General features: G+C 36.2%; 1 protein-coding gene across 3 annotated transcripts in view; it reads left to right on the top strand.

Annotated features, from left to right (window-relative positions):
* Positions 1 to 21074, top strand: part of FGF12 (fibroblast growth factor 12) — a 563174-nt gene that overhangs the window by 529981 nt on the left and 12119 nt on the right. For all 3 annotated transcript variants that reach the window (XM_034661117.1, XM_034661110.1, XM_002927247.4), the window contains one exon: positions 9703 to 9901. In XM_034661117.1, coding sequence (XP_034517008.1) covers positions 9703 to 9901 — 199 coding nt within the window. The remainder of the gene's footprint in view (positions 1 to 9702; positions 9902 to 21074) is intronic.

Raw genomic sequence — 21074 nt, forward strand, 5'->3', positions numbered from 1 at the left:
GACTTTTCTCAGGCTAACCCTTCTTGTTTGTGATATCAGATATAACCTAAAAAGTGTAACTAGAAGTAAAGTGAGTGATATGCCGAGGACTGTGTTAGGCACACCTTTATTGTCTTATTGATTCAACCTTATAGTGAAGGTATGATTGGTATTAACTTATAGATAATACAGCTGAGCTTCAGAGAAATTAAATAACTTGTCCAAGTTGAAAAATTGGGAATTTGAATCTTTATGTCTGTCTACCTCCAAAATTGTTTCCAATAAACCACAGTTTTCATTATTTTATGATGATTTAAATTTACCTTGTTGTCTTGTAAGATATTGCAAGGAATGTGTTAACAAAACAGCTTTATTTTTAGAGAAATTATCTCAGTAGTTTTCCAGTAAAAAATTATCCCAGAAGTATATAGATAAAGATTCCATATCTGCTGAGTTTTTTTAAGTTATAAAATTAGATTTGTTCTAGTCAAAGCAACTCAGTTTTTTAAAAAATGCTTCGCTTGAGATAATGTATTTTAGCATTTTTTGCCTCTTGTCAGGATGGGAAACAAAAGTTCTCCTGCTTGACTTGATATTATGTCTGACAACACAGTTGACAGAACAACTGCTAATATACCAAGGATTCTCAAATTCGATACATCTAAAAGCCATTAAGGAAGTCAGCAAACCAGAAGCTTCACATCCAAATATTCAAAGGTTATACCCAAAGGAACTATCTATCTTTGGAGTTTTGGACATAAATCATGTGACAAGAATCATCAAATTTTTTGTTTCTTTCTTCCTTATATACAACCCAATAAAAAGGTAATGCAGTAAATAGGGGAGGTGCTTTTGTACATGAAAAAGATTTTATTTTTTAACTGGAAAGGAAAAAAATCAAAATCAGAAGGCCCTTGTATCTAGCATATGTTTGAAAAGTCAGTAATTTTTACCTACCATAGAGTCGTCATAACTACTTATACAATAGCAAAGTTTATTTACTCTGATTACATTTTCTATTTTGTTTTCCTAATAAACAATATATTACCACAAATTTTAGTAAGTAAGCACTGTTTTTTTTAAAATAACAATATCTTATATGGACTCCTTAATTTCAAGAAATTATTTAACTATTGAATATGAATGATAAGGCTATGGAAAGTTTAAATCAAAAGGCACATTTGAGATTGCCTAGTTCAACAAAGTTCTCTTTTACACTTAGGGGATCAAGTGACCTAAGACAGAAAGTGAGCTTCCCAATTTGAACAGATTACAGATACATAGGAATAAAAATCCAAGTTTCTTGAAGCTTTTTCATCAAATTATTTTGACTTAGAGTAGATTTTTTTTTAATTCCAACAACTATGGAATACATGGAATATGAGGGAAATTAACAATCATGGTGCTTATCTTCATAGAGCTCAATTCATATGTAATATGCCAACTAACGTTAACTTGTGGAGAAAAAAAAGCAAGGTAAAGGATTAGAAAGTGAGGAGGAGGTGCTAAATTATGTAAGGTAGTCAGGGAAGCTCTCTGAGATAGTCAGATTTGAGCAGTGACCTGAATGAAATGAGACCAAACTGTGTTACATGAAGACATTTTCAAGAACCGGGGATCTCAATTGTGAGGGACCTGAAATGGGTTATGCTTGTTTTTGAGAAACAGCAAGGAGGCCAGTGGCTGCAGTGCAATGAGTGTTCATTCATTCATTGTGCATTCATCCCATGGAATATTGTACCTAGAGCAGTCAGGAGGAAATTGAGATCTGCAAAGAAGAGGATGAAGGTAAATTGTAATTAGGCTACCATTTAATTATATTAACTCTACAGGATTATACAAGTCATGTATTCCTAGTTGAGTTGGGAAGCATACATTTTGCAAGTAAAGCTAGGAGGAACAAAAGTGGTTGTGAGTGATGTCACTCTAAAATGTAGAGACTTTCAGGGTTCTGAAGTCAAAGTCTTCTGTGTGAAATAAGTACTTTCAAATAACTGTATAGGTCTTTATTCGTATCAAAGAGCTTGTACATGTGTTACGTAATTTGATCATTATAGTTCCATGAATATGTAGTAAACATATCTTCAGTTTATAGTAGAGGAACTTGAGGTCCAGAGAGGTTAACCAATTTTTCAAAGGTCAGTTTGACAATTTGGAAAATTGTTAGTGCATAATAAGCCAGAAATTTAGAGAATGCAAATGAAAATATTTGTTGTGCATTTCTTCATGTGTTGTGGATAATCCTCCTTTTGTCTGTTCATTTTATGCTTTTTATTATTATTATTATTATAGGAACTTGCAAATGGTTAGTTTTAACTTAAGCAGTTTCACAAGCACTATTTAAATAAAACATGTAAGTATGAGCATTATATAATGGCCTATAATAAAAAGTGAGAATTAGAATAAGTGAGTTGGAGGGAAAACTTTTTTTCTCGAATAAATTGTGTAATTCAAAAGTGTTATGTTTTCATCTTGAGCAAAATTTGTCCACAACCCATGAATGAGTGATTGTTATTGCTATAAAATTGCCATGCATGATATGCCAGCTAATTATGTGGAAAAACTTGATTTTCAAAGAAGGACAATGGTTTGGGGAAATATTTGTCATTTAATCTTTGCCACTTTTTTTTTTTTACCTTTCTGTGGGTTTTTTATTATCAAGTAATGTACATAAAAAGTGTGCAAATCATAATAGAGCTCAATTAATTTTCATAAAGTAAACATACTCATGTGACCAGCTCCCCAGATCAAGAAATAGGTCATTACCAACATCCCAGAGTCCCTCCCCTTGTTTTGTTCGAGCAACTACCCTCCCTGAACACTATCCTCAGTTCTATCACAATAGATTAGTTTTACCTGCTTATGACCTATATAAATGGAATCATAAGATGTATAGCAGTTATTTTTGCTTGCTTGTTTGGCTTCTTTTTCTCTACATTATGTTAGTGAGAATCATCCATATTATTGCTTATAGTTGTATTTTATTTATTCTCACTGTTCTATAGTATTGTATGATTGTGTGAGTATACGACATATCCATTCAGTTGATGGTCATTTAGGTTGTTTCCACTTGGGGGGCATTATAAATAGTGTTGTCGTGACCATTCTTGTATATGTCTTTTGGAGATATATATATAGAGAGAGAGAGATAGGTTTCATATGTGTATAAATCCAGGAACAGAATTGCTGGATCATAGGATATACTTATATTTACAAATACTGCCAAAGAGTTTTCCAAAATGGTTTTACCAATTTATTCTCCTGTGATTTATGTATAAGAGGTCCTCTTGTTCCACATCCTTGTCAACACTTGGCATTTTCCATCTTTTCATTTCAGCTGTGCTTGAATACAACCCATGGTGGATTATTTCCAACTTTTTTGAAGTATAGTTGACAATTAAGGATTGTATATGATATATGTATACATTGTGAGATATTTATCACAATTAAACTAATGAACATATACATGACTTCACATAACTACCACTTTTTCTTCCTTTCTTCCTTTCTTTTGGGGGGAGGTGAGAGTGCCAACACTATCTTATGGTCCAAAAACCAGTCCTGCTTGGGAATAAATCCAAAAAAAATGGAATCAGGATCTTGAAGACATAGCTACACTCCCATCTTCATTTTAACATTATTCACAATAAGGAGGATAAGGAAACAACTTCAGTATCTGTTGGTGGTTGATGGATAAAGAAAATATGGTATTAGTAAATATACAGTGAGATATTATTCAGCATAAAAAGAAGAAAATCTTACCGTTTGCAATATCATAGATGAAGCTGGTGGATGTTAAGCTAAGAGAAATAAACCAAATGCAAAAGACCCTGCTTAATCTTACTTAAATGTGAAATTTTAAATAGTTAAACTTGTAAAAACAGAGAATATAATCATGGTTACCAAGGGCTAGAAGGGTGAAATGGGATGTTGCTCAAGGGGTATAAAATTTTAGTTAGGTAAGATGAATAGGTTTGGAGAGCTAATGTACAACAATGTGACTAAAGTCAACAATATTTTGTTATATACCTGCAATTTACTAGAAGGGCAGATCTTAAGTGTCTTCACCAGTGTTTTTGATGTGAGAATTATTGTCTCACTTTATAGATGAAAAGACAAAGATTGATCAAAATTAAATGGTGTGTCCAAGACCATACAACTAAAGAAAGTGAGTCAATACTGTCATTCAGTTCTGTCTTATCACACAGTCTTTGCTTTTTCCTTGACTTCGAATATTTTGATTTAATTCAACAAGAATAACTTGAGAGCTGAATATGCGGGACTTCCTAATAAACACTGATGAGTAATAGGGTTTTGTGAGCAAAGCTCAGAATGTCTAGGATAGGAGCAAAAAATACCATGATACAAGAAGCAGAGTGCATTAAATACTGCAAAAAAAAAAAAAAGAAAGAAAAAAAGCAATACTATGAGAAGCTAAGTGAGGGAAAGTTCACAATTCCCTATAATGACTGAGAAGAGCATTGGATAGAGAAATAGAACAACCTAAGCAAAGTACAATTTGGTGTTGGGAAGTGTGGGCATGTCAGGGAACTCATATGTGATAAACACACTATTGACAGTGATAGTCAACCATGAAAAAAATATAGCATTTTAGCCATCAAACGTGTCCTTATTCCTCATGGTGTTTGTATTTAAAGGAGAATGGCATTCAGATGGGGGTGCGAAGGGCCAAGGCTGACATGGTTATAGGCTGGTCGGGGAGGAAGGGCTCCTCATCCTGGGCAATGGCAGACCGTAAGACTGGAGGGGAGAAACCAGAACCTGTGCAAGATAGCAGTGCAGAGACAGGAGTAAGGAGAAAGCTGCGTATGGGAGAGGGATCAAAGTAGAGTATAGAACTATGAGGTTGGGGGTCAGAGAGAGGAGCTGTACGGAAAGTAGATAAGAAACAGGAAATGGAGAGAGACTGGAAGGGATTCTGAGCTTAAGGAGTATTCCAGCTTTCCTTGTCATCTGGTTGGAACCGCTGGGTGTTGTTAACTTTCTAGGACAAGGCAGGGTGAGAAAGTATTTGAAACATGAAAAATAATTGGTCACATAATGACTTGTACAACGCTAGAACAAAAAAATTTGTTTTCCGTTGCAAATGCTGCTGAGAAAGTGAGTTCTCCAAAGTAATTTCGGAACCCTATCAAGGGTCGTGTTTGTATTCCACTGAAATCCAGGTCAGATCAAGCTGAATAAACTTAACATTTGGAAAGATTTTTTTTAACTTATTTTCTTTAAGATTTGGAAAGATTCTAGAGTAATCAGTGTGAAAAGTAAACAGCATTTCACGTATCTGCATACATAATATACATGTGGAGATGTTTGTTTCATCAACAAATAGTTCTGCAAGCATGGCTGTATAGCTATAATGAACTGATTGCTTGGGATAATAGATACAAACACACTTCATGAGATGCAATATGACTACTGGTTAGTCTTTCAAAGATAGAAAACATCCTCCTTATTACACTTGTTATTTACTCTGCTTTCATTCTCTGCCCTGGATTAGGGTCATCTAGGGTTTTATCACCTTTGGCTTTATTCTGCTTGTCTCAATTACGCACTAGATTTATTGTCATTCCAAACACACTTTTGTTTAACCTCAGATCCTCTTCTGAATATATGTGATTGCCCAGATGTTTGCTGAAAGCTTTAGATAATTTTTTTTAAAGTATGTGTGTATGTGTAATTTGTTTTAGCTATAGTGGGAACAATCTATGTAGGGCAACGCTTAACTTGTAACATAGGTTCCTGGATACTGGAGCGGATGCAAACTTCTATGACAAAAACACAAAATTGAGTGTCTAGTTATATGATTGAATGCATTTTTCTTGCAATAAGTAAACAATTAAGAAGAATAATGAGTTGGAGTTTTTGTAAATTCTAAAAGTTTACAACCTGTTTCCATGTCCTTCATATTACTTTTCTCAAAGTAACTCAATTTATAGTTGCACATGTGAAATCCAAAGAAGTTTAATCACTTGCTACTAGGTACGGATCCAGAAGCAAAACTGATTTTTTTATTCTAAGTTTAAGACATTTCATTTCTCATTTACACAAAAAGAGGGATAATAGCAACTATATTGTAAATTCTTTGAAGTCCACCTTTGTATTTGTATTGAAAATATGTAAATAGTGGAAAGGTTGCACTTAGAATGATTGTCCAAATTTGCTCAGTGTTCATAAGGTTTCTCTCACCATTTCTAGAAGGCTGTCTATGTCCCCACAGAAGTGCCTGTACTCAGCGTCTGACCTTTTTTCCACCTGAAATGTTTTGCCCTAGCCAGGTATTTGTTGCCTCATTTCCAAATTCTGACTCTGCAAAACCCCCGTGGAATGAGGTTAAATGGAATGCTTCACTTGACTTTTCCAGTTACAACCTGGGTGCTGTGTCTGGGGTCCACCTTGCCAGGTCAGAAGTTCAAGACCCAGTCCCTGCCTAATGCTATTCCTGGCTCATGTCCCTTCCTGATATCCTGGATTTTTGCTGTTTGAAGAGCAGACTTTAAACAATTGTGAAACTCAACAGAGACCTCAGAGCTCATTATTTACTAAGTAAAAGTGTTATTTTTCTCATATATAAAATAAAATGTAGTAATTATCTTTGATGGAAGTGGGTTTTATGATGGCTAGTCTCAAACTGGCAGCTTGGCATCAAATGCAGCCTTGGTTATGCAGTAGAAAGCAATGTATGGCGTTGCAAAAAGTATTGAACCAACAGCCAGGAGCTCATGGTCTAGCCCAGGGCCTGGATCTCCCTGTAACTTCCTATGACTCTCAGAGCAGTTATGTTACTTTGTTTTTGTTTGGTTTGAGAGGGGTGGGGGGTGCACATGCTCATGCCCAGAGGGAGAGAGAGAATCTTAAGCAGGCTCAATGCCCAGCACTGAGCTGGAGATGGGGCTTTATCTCAGACCTGAGATCATGACCTGAGCTGAAATCAAGAGTCTGGCCCTTAACAGACTGAGCCACCTTGGGGGGCCCCTTCAGTTACTTTGTTAAAGGCACCAAACTATCACCAAGCAGATTTTATCTATCTCTGAGTTTTCATGTCTGTGAAGTATACTTCTAAATAAAAAGGTTGTGTCAATATATGATGATATATGTATACAATTCCTTGTCCCATATATTTTCCTTCCTTATGTATAATTTAGTCATGAAACTTTCAAGAGTCCCTTAATATCTAGGGTTGACTAGTACTGAGCTAGGTCTAGAAACAAAACCTGTGAAATTATTTTGATTAGTCTGTTTTTTTAAAAAAATATAGCTAGTAAATATATAGTAAAAAAAAAAAAAAAGCTAGTAAAATCAACAGTAAATTTTAGCATTTTCTAATTCTCACAAGAAAACCAGAATTTAAAAGTATCTTATAAATTAAATCTGAATCACTTTGTTTCCTCTACATGGCAATGATTAAACTTTGTCCTGATTATGTTGAGACAAGGTTATAGAAGAGCCCCATAGGCCCATCACTTACTTTTGTGTTGCCAGACAAGCAATATACAATAGTTTTATTTTTTCTTTGTTTTTTCTAGTCACTTTGTTTCTCTGATTCTTTCTTTTTTTATTGAGATAAAATTCACATACCATAAATTTCATGTTTTTAAAGTATATGTTTCAGTGTTGTTTTTTTCCCAAAGTTGTACAAATATCACTACTATCTAATATCAGGATACTTTTATCTCTCCAAAAAAAAAAAAAAAAAGTAGTCACTCCTTACTTACCTGACCCCGAGCTCTCGGCAGCCACTAATCTAGTTTTTGTTTCTGGATTTGCCTCTTCTGGACATTTCATATAAAGGAATCCTACAACATATGGCCTGGGGTGTCTGGCTTCTTTCACTTGACGTAATGTTTTGAGGTTCATTTATGTTTTCACATGGATCAGTCCTCTGTTCTTTTTTGTGGCTGAATAATATTCCATTGTGTGTAGAGGCCACATCCTATTTATCCATGCACTCATTGATAGATGTGTGAATTGTTTCCACATGATGAATAATGTGCCGTGAACATCTGTGGACCTATTTCTGTGCAGATATGAATGTCCAGTTCTCCTAGGTACATACCTAGAAGTACAATGGCTGGCTCCTAGGGTAATTGTATGTTTAACATTTTGCAGAACCACCAAACTGTTCTCCACAGCTGCTGCATTATTCGCATTCCCACCAACAATATAGGAGGGTGATAGTTTCTTCATAGCCTCACCAGGACTTTTTATGATCCATTTTTTTATTACAGCCTTGAGAGCAGATATGAAGTTATATTGCAGAGTCTTTTATTTTTCTGATTCTTTAGCCACTAGATTTACTTAAAATTGAGAGTTTCCTATGGCATTATATTGTTATTATAAATATAGTATAGATAGATACGTATATACTTATTATCAATATATAACAATAACATATATCATCTGTATTATATATATGTGTGTGTATAATGTTGACAATCGCCTTTCCATTCCCCTTCCCATCATTTCAGTCTCATTTTCTTGCTCTATAATTTTAGAACCATTTAAAACCAAGAGAGCCTCTTAAGCAGTGTCTTTTTATCACTGAAGGCCTTCACCAACATCCATCGATGCATCACTGTAGCTTTCTGCAAGTGAATCCAGGGGACTAGTCTGTGAGTATCACCTAGAAGGACATGTTTTCACCCAGCGTTAGTCCCGCATATTCCTCAGTAACTTAACTGCAGGTGTAATGCATTAAACCATTGGGGCCTTACACATAAAGCTTACGAGGAAGAAATTTTTCCAGTACATTGTGAAGACAGTAGTGACAATTCTGAATGTGTTTCACATATAGAATTCTTATTTACATGTAGTCGAAGAAGATGTCATCACATTTGTTTTTCTTCTGCTTATCTTAGAAGGGGAGGTATTTCTTCGTTCCATGAAATATATTTTGTCCATTTGACATGTTAGGATTTGATTTCATTGTATTGATTATAAAATCTCATTGTAAGTCACTAAGTAAGACTCAGGCAGGAAAGGTGGTCTTGAGAGGCAGTGATTGTGAAGCATGAAATGTGAGTTCTGGCACTGATGCAGTCATGTGTGTGGGGGGTGTGTGTGTGTGTGTGTGTGTAACTTTGAATTAATCAGATAACCTTTTGGTTATCTTACTTACCAACGATGAGGTTGAAATAGAGGATTTTTAAGCTTCCTTCCTGAATTAAAACTCTTATTCTATGTTTCATTGAAGATCACACAATGTAGTAGTAATATTTTTTCTACTACTTATCCTTGGGTGTGTTATCTGAAATTTTGATTATTAAGTTTAAAAAATGTGAAAAGATTAAATGAAAAGTTACTGACAATAGGCAAAGAGGTGATATACCTGTGATTTTATGGAACAAACTTTGACTGCATAATAGATCCATGTACATATGAGCTGGTCCCTTCAAAAACATCGGTCAGTCTCTTAAATTTACAAAATATTTTACTGGGACCAAACCTGGGCACAGCCTTGAGTAATGTTAGCCTGATAAGTGATTCAAGCCTAATGGTTGTGTTCTGTGAAGTGAGGTTTGTTTAGCAAGGAAATCTTGCTTCTTGATTTTGTATGATGAATCTTTGTAACCAAGTGCTACTGGAAACTGTGTGCAATTGCCTCTGTTTTGTTCTTAATACAGGACCTATATTTCAAGTTCATTGCATTTAAGCTTTTGCCAGTTCACTTTTAAATCCTTTCTCTCTTTTATATTTTTTTTTCAGGATGTTTTCACTCCAGAATGCAAATTTAAGGAATCTGTATTTGAAAACTACTATGTGATTTATTCTTCCACACTGTACCGTCAGCAAGAATCAGGCCGAGCATGGTTTCTGGGACTCAATAAAGAAGGTCAAATTATGAAGGGAAACAGAGTGAAGAAAACCAAGCCCTCATCACATTTTGTACCAAAACCTATTGAAGGTATGAAATGGACTTCTTTTCTTTTTAGGCCCTGATTTCTGTGTGTTGATGCCAGTTTTGCTCCTTGTCCCTTGCTTGGTGGGGTTTACTTAGAATGCAACAGAGCAAAACAAAGTTTCAGAAAACAGAGTAGTACCTCTTCCTTAAAGAGACCAAAAAAAAAAAAAATTCTATTACAAATACTTAGCACGTATTAAAACAACTGCTTGAATACAGAAGCTAGAAAATTCCTGAAAGTAGAAAAATATTGCTTGTTACCATTTGGAATGTAATTTCCTTCTCTGTTGAACACAATAATTTAATTCCTCAAGCTACACTCTTGAAAAGCCAACCATGCTATTGTAGTGCTTTAAAGTTTGCAAAAAGCCTTTAGAGACATGTTTATATCCTAATCTATACATCTTTGTGAGCAAATCTAACAATATGGTGTATTAATTTTTCTTTGTATTTTCTAAGGAAAAAAAATAGTATGCTATTTACAGTGATCAATAAATATTTACAGTATTCAATTTTATCCTTCTCAATCCAGCCTATAACCTCCCCTCTCATGATCATTTAATACAGTATTCACTTATTTAAGGTTGATTGGTGGAATAAATAATTTTATGTTAAGGAAACCCATTTTGGACGACTTGTTCCTTATGGAAGATGAGAATATACCATTGGGGTAATCACTTTTGCTGTGTTCATTCAAGCTCTTTAAGACTGGCTAAGAAGATAGCAATAACCGAGACATTTACTGATAACCTTCGTTTCTGAAAGTCACATTATAATCACTTAAAAGATTAGTTCAGCTTCCTTGTCTGTGGAAATGAGGCGATGGAGGCAGCACATTAAAATTCTGTGACATAGCCAGGCTTTCTGTCCCCTAAATATCTACAAGGCATGTCAGGTCCACCAGTGTAGTGTCACAGCGCCTGCTGCACACTACAGAAACAAACAGCCAGTCAACAAACATTTGTTCAGTCAACACTGTGTTGGAAACACTTGGGGGAAATGTGACATTCGAAGTTCCTAGTGCCTCTCAAAACTCCCTTCACACCCTGTGCTTTTAACCACACAAAGCCGAACTTTCCTTCTTGTAATCTATTTTCGTGATTTGGGGACATATGTAGTTCTTTGGCCCTCCTCTCCCCACAAAGTCCATCCACTCACATGCCTGAGTATGCCGATTAGTCTTTGTAACGAACGAATCCAAGAGTCACTACTTCTGTGGGGGCCTGACTCTCTTCAAGTAGAATTAAATATTCTGTCACCTTATCCTTGTATACAATCCTCTCCCCTAGAACTGATCATATTGTATTAAATTTACCTGTTTGCCACACTGTCTCCTCTTATCCATGGCTTGATCGTTTTTTTAATGTGCAGAACAAGTTTTATTTTTTCCTCATATATCATTGTTGCTTGTATATTATCTTGCATATCATAAAGAGACATTCAATAATCTGTTGTCAATTAATAAGTGAACACACAAATGAACAAATGAATAGGTAAGTATGAAGACAAAGAATTATATATGCTCCAGATAATCTTGTAATATTCTTAGAGATATGAGATATGTGTATTAATGGCAACAGTATAACGTAAAAAGTGATGTATTTCATGTTGCTGGAAATGATATTGGGATTTAAGGAAAGAGCTATCACTTCCACAAAAAAAAAAAAAAAAGATATTGAAAAGTTGATTATTTAAATGTAATTTTAAGGTGAGGCCAGGTTCAGACCACTAGAGATGAGAGGTGGAGATCAAGCAGACAAAAACACTCCAGGTGCAGTGTGAATAAACTATTAACACGTTTGCATCATTTTTTATTGGAGCATAATTAACATCATATGTTATACATAAATATAATATACATGTTATGTTCATTCCAGCTGTACAATATAATGATTCAACAATTCTATACATTTCTCAGTGCTCATCAGGATAAATGTACTCTTAATACCCTTTATCTATCCCACCCATTCCCCTACCTACATCCTCTCTGTTGCATCATTTTTATTTGCACATTTAAATAGATTTTGTTGTGGTTGAAACAAAAGTAGCACATGCTCATTAACAATTTTTGGAAAATTCAGGAAAGTGTACAGGAAAGGAAAAATCCACATGTTTTGTTCGCTCTTTTTATGGAAGTGCTTTTCACACTGACCCCCAAAAAGAAGAAAACACATCTCTAACCTACCCTCCTAATCATGAATGCTATTTGCACTTTGGCTAGTCAAGCTTCTTCAGACTGTGTGACCATGTACACATTTCCAAGAGTAATGGAGTCATTGACTACATCCTTAGTCCCAGGGCTGCCTCAATTCTATATTTATTGCTGCATTTCAGTACAAATGTAGGAAGGGACCTCTAGACATTCCTAATTGTTTACGTTAGAATTAGATTCGGTTATGTACAATACGAAACCCATGTTAAGAGCAGCTTAATCATACAAAGTTTTATTCTCACCAACCAAATCAAGAAACCTGCCATCCAGGGCCTGTTCCGTGGCTCCCCAGTTGTTAGGGACCTCAGCTATGTCCGTCTGAGTGCCTCTCTCCCTAGCTTGTTGTGCAAGTGCGCCCTGCGCTACCAACACAACCACACAATGGCCCTGGTTCTACTCTTACCCCCATGATCCAACCAGAATCCTCATTCCAGTCAGAGGGAAGAAGCAGGGATGAGGAAGACGGAAGCAAACCCAGTGCCTGCGTTCTCTTCAAGAAGCTCCCCATTAGCCGCCGTAGCAGACTTAAATCCCAGGGACTGCAGGCCAGTCAGGTGGTCTCACTTAGGTGCAGGGAAGCCCAGGAATGTACTGTTTCTGCTGGATGGCTACATGCCAAATAAACGTCCAGTTCTTTTGAGAGAACAGCAGAATGGGACTGGGACGGAAGAGCCTCTGCTTTAACCGGCATCATCTTAACTTTAGAACAGCCCTGATTTCCTAATTTGCTTATTGACAGTGTTTGGCTCATCGTTTTGTTTTTATTTTTTCTTATTTATTGATGTTTTAGAATGATTTTCCTTTTGCTCTAAGGGGGAAAAGAAAGTCCATTCTAAATCAGATTCACTAATCCTTGGATTTGTTTCCAAGGTCTCTTTAGATGGTGGCAATGAAAGCTTAGGTGTTGGAGTATATGGGATATGATAAGAATCACTTCCAAAGATGAAAACAAGAATGCAATTGTTTCAGAACAAAGACCTTTTAATTCCTTAGAAATGTCTTTGCCTTTTGTCTTTGAGAGCAAGGTTCACTTTTTTGAACAAATTAGTTAACAGTTCTATAAATGCTTACTCCATACAGGTATTGTGCTAAACATGTCTCAGTTATCCCCTTTTATTTTTCATTCCATTTCTATGAAGTGGATTCTAATATTATCCCCATTTGACAAACGTGGAAAATGAAGCACAGAGACATTGAGTAATTTGTCCCATGTCAAGCAGCTTGTTAGTGGTAGAGGCAGAATCCAAGCCAAGGCATTCTGACTCCAGCACGTGCTTAATCTCTGTGAAGACTAGTGAAACTGCTTACAGTCTGAAGTCTGAAATGTAACCTCAACGTAGCATAATAAGACCCTAGCAAATGCTTTTGAATAAATGTCTCCTATATGCTTCTCTCCTTTTTAAATCTAGCATATGCTTGGTCACTCCTTAGAAATAAAAGCCTGTTCAGATTCATGGAGACATTCATGTTCTTATATTGTTAACAGACCCATGAAATTCCTCAGTTCTCCCACACCTTGTTTGCACTTCGATACCATTATTATAATGCAAAAACATGAACAAATTCCCAGTGATTCTCCATGTAGCTATGCCTTATGTTATCAAATGATGTAATTATATAATCACTATTAGTATCAAAGAAATGTGCACTTGAGGTTTTTTTAGGCATTATTCTGCTATGCAGCGAGAGCTGCTTTCTCCTCACTAGGATCCCCAAAACTACTCATGCTACCACTACTACTATTACTATTACTAGTCTTACTGCATCTATATACAGTTTACTGTTTACTAGGCAGGTTGCTTATGTTACCTTCATTAAACCTCACAGCAGCCTTATGTTATTACCTTCATCTTATAGATGAAGAGACCAATATTTAAAGTAATTAAGTAAGTAAGTACGCCCTGGCCAATCACAGGACTAGATAAATACAGAACTGGGATTGCAGTTTAGGTAGCCTGCTGCCAAAGCCTATACACCTACCCGCTACCCTATATTGCCCTTCAATCTGAAGTAAGCCTGTGGATATGCTAATAATTGGAAAAGTCAGTGATAGCAAAGCAGACATGTTATACCATGATACAACTTGAGTAGTAAGCTAGCTCTAAACCATGCAAAATGGAGACAGGTGTATATGATATGCCAAGATAAATCCATAGTGGTAGGTAATCAGATAAGATAGTTATGGGAATGCCATGTTAAAACTAGGCAAGAAAGGATTAAGAAGACATCACTTCTTTTTTGACGAATTTTAACAGGCTTCATTTCCTACTCTGCAAAAGAAAAATATGGAGCAGATAATTCCTAAAGTTCTTTGACAGTGACATTCTGTGCATTCTTTATAAGCACTTTATTGTAAAATCATGTTTCTTCATGTAGCCTACTTTAGGATTTATAAATAAAATGCTTCTAAACACATTTCCTTTATCAAATTATTAAATGAATAAAGTACAGTTTTATGAGCTATTCCCATAATGGATAATTTGTAACTTTTTTCTAAAAGGACTAGGATGAAAGACATTCTAGCCCTACTCATTGTAAAGAAAGTATTAGGTAATATTTTTTTCCATAGGACAATTATAAAGCACATAACTAGAAGACACTTTCAGAAAAGAAAGAAAATGATGGCTTTATAAGAGGTTGGCCATATTGCTGGCTAACTGGAAAGGTTGTCAGTTATCTTTAGTTTTTAAAGGAGTTTTTATAAATCTGTAAAGCCACCACTGTAGTGTTACCAACAGAGTCCAGTACTGACTGTGGACTGTAAGTGTCTCCCTTCCTAGGGGCAGGGAATTAACCACTTACAGAGGGAAAGCCAGAGAAGGTTTGTTTTGTTTTTCAAATAGCTCTGTCTTTTCCCCAATCTTGATGATGATATAATTTTGAATGTCGGGATTCCCAAAATTAAACTCTGCCAGTTCCAGGATCTTTAAGTCCTGCACTGATTATAAGATAATAATTACCCACCAGCCCCTTTCCCATCCCAGTCTCACTTTCCATCCTGGGTTTAGAACACAGGTGGTGTTAATGAAGGGTTGCAAGGGCATCTATTCAGACAGATGGATGGACTTGATATTTAAACCCATTACTATGTACACTTGCATGTCAACCTTTACTTGCATGGGTCCCCTCCCCTAGAATTTAACACAACAGCACAGGATTCATGATTCCCAGTTTTGCCCTTTCAGAGCATTGTTCACACCACAGGTAAGTAACTCCCCCAGATTTAAATTGTCTTGGTGGTAACTCCCCCTTTAGCTTTAGATACAGCAGCCAAATACTCTTCGACAAAGAACAAGATAGAGTCTCCTCCTTTTCTCCTCCCTCCTCCAAGAAGTTCATTACTTAGCTCCTGCAGGTGGTTGGGTATTCAGAATCTAGTTCCTTCCTCCTGAAAAGAATGTGTGCACTTTCCAAAGACTTAAGCTTCAAGAACTTAATCCTGGGGGGAGAAATATGTTTCTACAGTAAAATTAGTAAATATCAGTTGAGAGTCATTGCTACAGAAATATTAAACTCTAAACAAGTAACATTTGCTAATTTCCAACTATATGTTTTCCAGTGGGGAGACAAGACACACACACACAGGTATAAATTATCCATTTTTCTTGTTGTAAGTGTTGATTTAAGCTAGTGGAATCGGATTTAAATGCTAGGAGTGTAACATTGAGCGGTGTTTACCAAACATCAGGATCCGAACTATTTGGAGCTACAAATTCTCAGGCCAGACCTCCAGAGTGTTCTGGTTTTATTGTCCAAGTGATTATGATGGCAACCAGGACTAAGACTTAGTGTTCGAAACTGAATTCGGTGATTCTAGGCGCATTTTGATCAGGTCTGGCCATAGGCAATTATTTAAACTTATTCAGATTATTGTGATCAACATATTGGACTAAGCCTACTCTAACATAGAGTAAATTGTCACTCTGACACCATGAAATTGCATATATTAAACATGTTACATTTTGCCATTTCCTACTGCTATTAAGATGGCTGTATTCTAGTGCTGAGTTAAATATTATATGGAGTAAGAGCTAACACCAATTATCGCACTAAATTGACATTGAGAAGAAGTAACCTCATACAAATCAATTAATCAAGGATAAATAAATGTCTAATTCTTCTGATAAAAGTTTTGCCAATAATTTGCTAAGTAATTCTGAGAAAATAATGTTCTCTCTTTGACCTCAGTAATCTCTGGAGATGAAGTTGATTATAAATGTCATCTGTTTCATAGGAATAATACGAAGATAAGACTTTGTAAGAAAGTTGGATAACCCAAATCTGTCAGATCAATCCAAAGTGCATTTTTCATTTTCCCTTGGAAACTGGACATTGTGTTATTGGGTTATGTCCTGGAGAAATGCTGTGAGGTGTGGTATTCATTAAGGAATTTGAGACAATGAAAATCAAAATTTGGAGGGAAAATAATCTCTTCAAAAATCATATAGTGAGATACCAAAGAACTGAACAAATCAAGAGTCCTAATGTTTTAGAGCTCTAATTGGGAGGATACTAATGGCAAATTGATTTTGATATTTTTATTTCAATTGACTGGAAAGAAAACTAAATGGTTTGTTTCCCAGAATCCTCTTTTGGACCCAACCATACTGAAAGACAAAAACAGAGCAAAAAAAATACCTGCTGCTGATATCCCTGATTGTTTTAATTTCAGCGAATAACTGCAATTCTCTCTCTCTCCCTCTCTCTCCATCTTTGAGTTTTGGATCTCTGCCAGCCTGTGACACCTTCTTGCCCCAAACCAGTGTAACTCATTCAAAGCAGCATTTTCCTGGCTTGGAATTTAGTCTTTAATGAAACCCTCCTACCTCCCCCCCTGCTACATCCTTCTTCCATATCTCTCCCTCTCCTGCACACATACATTGCTTCTGATCTCCTTCTAAATGAAGATATAGATCTTTGTGTTCACAGTGTCTCTTAACTCTTTATAATAAATATTTACAGCATACTGGCTGCATTCCTTTGGCAATACAGTGCTTCTGAACCAGCACTTAAAATTCTTCTACAGTTCCAAAGGGATTCCATGTGACATTAATTAGGGTGTGAAATTGCTTCATGTTAATTGCTCACACCCTTCCATGATCTGTGATTAAGACAATTAAATATCTTTAATGGTACATTAACTAACAGAGCAATCTAACCTTTCCATTTCTTAGAAATTACAGAGGGCCAAGGAAAATTCAATTAAATTGGCAGCAATAAAGAGATTAGTTGTATTTCATTCTTCTTTGATGGAAAATGATATAAGATGGGGGTTCTTTATAGCTTGCCATTTATGAACTTTATCAGAAACTGACGTTGCATTGCCTCCATTTGGAAAACAGAATTCTTCAGCAAGAACTACAATTGCCGTCCACACAGGTTTTCCAATCTCCCTTACAGAGCAATGCTGACAATCAAAGGTTTACACCTAGTTCTCCCCATAATCATAAGAACACTCACCTTTTAAATGATTTTCAGGAATCCAGCAGCTATATAAGTAACAATTAGTGGCAATGGTATTGTTTTATATACCATTTGTGGCTCGTTGTTAACGTGCTTCCCTCCCCAGAGTATCATTTAGTAGTCACTAACACTCCAAGAGTATGCAGGATAAGATTATCATCCCAATTTTAAACATGAGGAAACTGAGTTTAAGAGAGGTTAAATAACTCACCAGGTGCCTAGATTTAGGAAAAGGTAAAACTATGACCAGAGCTGTTATCTCTATCAAAGTCTGCCAGGGGATCCAATAAGCTGCTAGAGAATTGACCAATGGGTCTATATCATACAGTCAATAGTGACAAGAGTGATTTCAGTGGTGTAGCAGGGAATAAATCTAATTGGAGTGGATTCAAGTTATCACAGGAGGTAAAGAAAAGAAGAAAGTAATATGAAATCACACTTTTGAGAAGTTATGCTATAAAAGGGGTAGAGAAGTGGGGAGTCAGCTGGAGGGAAACATGGTAGTTACATAGTGGGATTGCTTGTTTGTTTAAAGCTATTAAGGCATATTTATAGACTGAAGGGAACAACTGGGAAGAAGTAAGATTTGGCATTACAGGAGAGATGGTCACTGAATAACACTGACCAAAGCAGGCGGGATCACACACGGAAGTGGCAAGTGGAGGGCAAAATTTAGACAGACATGGGAAGAGTCCAAGCACCAGAACATGTGTGAGCAGATGTATGCAGGCAGGTCATTTTCACGGTGGAAAAATGAAAACCTTCTCCTCGGCTGCTCTTTTCTAAGTGAAATACGAAGCAAGGTGATTTACTGATTAAAAAAGAAAGAAAGAAAGAAAGAAAGAAAGAAAGAAAGAAAGAAAGAAAGAAAGGAAGAGAAGAAAGGAGGAAAACAGGGAGGAGAGAAAGACAAGAAAAGGAAGAAGACAGGCCTATAAGCTAAGTCTGAGGAGGGTTTGAGGAGGAAGGAGAAAGTATGGAATGGCCCCTTAAGAAGAATGTGAGAGGAAATTGGCAAGAGTAATGTAGGAGGGTTCCAGGAATTGCTGAGGACCTCCATGAGGTTTGGGATCGAGATTTTGACTTGAGACCAGTCAATGAAGTTTTATGTTATTTGTTTCTTTTCCCAGACACATTAAACTATTTGACTATGAGCAGGAACCCTAGAGTTAATCACACATGCATTTTAACGCTGGTTCTGCCCTGTAGTGCCCTGCGTTACTTCTAACAAACTACCCTTTTTGTTCTTCAGTTTCCTTAGTTGCAAAAGGGACCAGTAAAAGTATCTATCTTTTGAATCATTTAAAATAACCAAAGTGCATATAAAGTACAGATATATAGTAAGAGCTCAATTAACATGAGCCATGATTATGAGGACGCTGACTACTTAGGAGGTGAGTGCCCACTGGATGGTACCTGCACCTGGGTCATGACAGTTGTCTGATTTATAAATAATAGCCACTTCCGGGATTCCACTTTTTTTTCATACTTTTAAGAAAGGCATTATTTTGGTTTGTTTTCCAAGAGCAGTTTATAACTAAAATAAATGAATTTATTGAATGCTCAAAGTTGCAAACAGGGATTCTGAGCCGGTATAATGGCAAAGAACACTTGCCTCTTCTGATAACTGCATGTGCAACAAAGGTACCAGCAACAAGAATATAACAGAAAAATGGTACCTGGAAAGCCTGTCCAGGAAAGACCTATACTGTAATCTTACAAAGAGAAGATGTGTTTTATTTTTGACAAGATTTCAGTGCTCAGTGGTATATATTCGGTCTTTCTCTTTTCTAACGACACAATCTTGTATTTAAAAATAAAGCAAAAGATAAATAGAGCATATACCATATATTATTCTAAAGTTCGTAGCTTATGGTCTTGGTACGACCAAGTGAAGCATTTTATTTGTGATATCAGAACTGCAGGGCTTTCTACAGAAATATAGCCAGTGCATCTCATGTGGCCGTGAAAATGTCAGCCTTCACTATGCCCAGTCACAATGTGACTAGTATCTGTTATATGGGTGTGTTCTGCTCACATTAAAGGGTTGAACTGGGGATTTCTAGTGAATGCTAGGTCTTAATACACGATGTGGGCTGTGCTATTAGAAACTTTCGTGTGTCATTGTGTCTGCACATGAGGAAGAATATTCTCTCATCAAATCTCTCTACCTCATTTTTACCCTGAAACCTGCAGTGAATCCTTCTGTTCCAATGTACTATGGATCAAGAAAATCAAAACATGAATAAAAGGAAACATCCAGAAGGAGGAGAAGAGAAAGGGGGAGGGTGATGAGAAGGGGAAGAAGAGAAATAAATTGAAACATATATCAACATAGAGAGAAAATAGAAAACTGATTTGAAGAAAGAACCAAACAGAAATGCTTCCCTTTTCAGAACGTTGTCTCCTTTAACCACTTATCCAAAACCATTATGATACCACACGTGTTAGAAAAATAATGATATTTATCTCAGAAACATCCTGTGGGATAAAAAAGAGTATTTTTTTTTCGTGCTTTAAAGAAAAGAGGACAAGGAATGTGATCAAGAACCATCCAGAAGTGGCAGGTGAAAGAGCAACAATGTTGTTCATCAAGCATTGTATCATCAGGACGCTGAACATTCTTGATATTTAGATAGTGAAACTTTGTTAGGAAAATAGGGTAAAGTGAAATTAGAAACACAATTGGAAATCAGTTCCATGCCAGGTGGTAGCCATTAAATCATGTCCACTATAAATAAAATCTGTATCACAAGAATAGTCCTTGGGGTCTCAGATGAGACATGGTGAGATTGCAACATCACAAATTGCCTAAATCAGAGAACTTGTTTCCAGTTGTTAAGTGGGCAGTGGCACTGAATCTGAGTTTCTGAGAAAGGTGACTGGGGAGCTGGGAGAACAAGAAATACAGGGAGTTAGATTTTTTGTTTGTTTGTTTCACTTTATTCCCAGTCTGGAAATTACTTCTCATCATAAGAACTAGAATATCAAACTGCTCTCCTAACTGAAGTGGGCCAAATGCACACAACAGAGGGCACATGAAGAAAATATTCAAAAACAAAGAGATTTTTTTTTTTTAACGTAGAGCCTCGTAGAGCAAAATAAATCTATTCCTAATGAAATAATAGCTTATTGTAATAGAAAGTGATGGACAAGCTCCCCCCCCTAAAAATTATTGTACTTTGAAATAATGCAAATTAAAAGATCTGAGGTCATTGCAATTATTAATAAGGACCTGATTATCAGGAAGAGAAAAACGTAATCTTGCATAGTATGGGGCTGATTTGAGAAGCAGGAGTTGGGAGCTGTAGAATTTATGTAACTATTTGGAGTTCCGAACCTAGGCAGTTTCCTAGATATGCTGCTTCTTTTTTTTTTTTTTTAAAGATTTTATTTATTTATTCGACAGAGATAGAGACAGCCAGCGAGAGAGGGAACACAAGCAGGGGGAGTGGGAGAGGAAGAAGCAGGGTCCTAGCAGAGGAGCCTGATGTGGGGCTC

The sequence above is a fragment of the Ailuropoda melanoleuca genome, chromosome 1, assembly GCF_002007445.2.
Source record: "Ailuropoda melanoleuca isolate Jingjing chromosome 1, ASM200744v2, whole genome shotgun sequence".
NCBI classification, from domain to species: domain Eukaryota; kingdom Metazoa; phylum Chordata; class Mammalia; order Carnivora; family Ursidae; genus Ailuropoda; species Ailuropoda melanoleuca.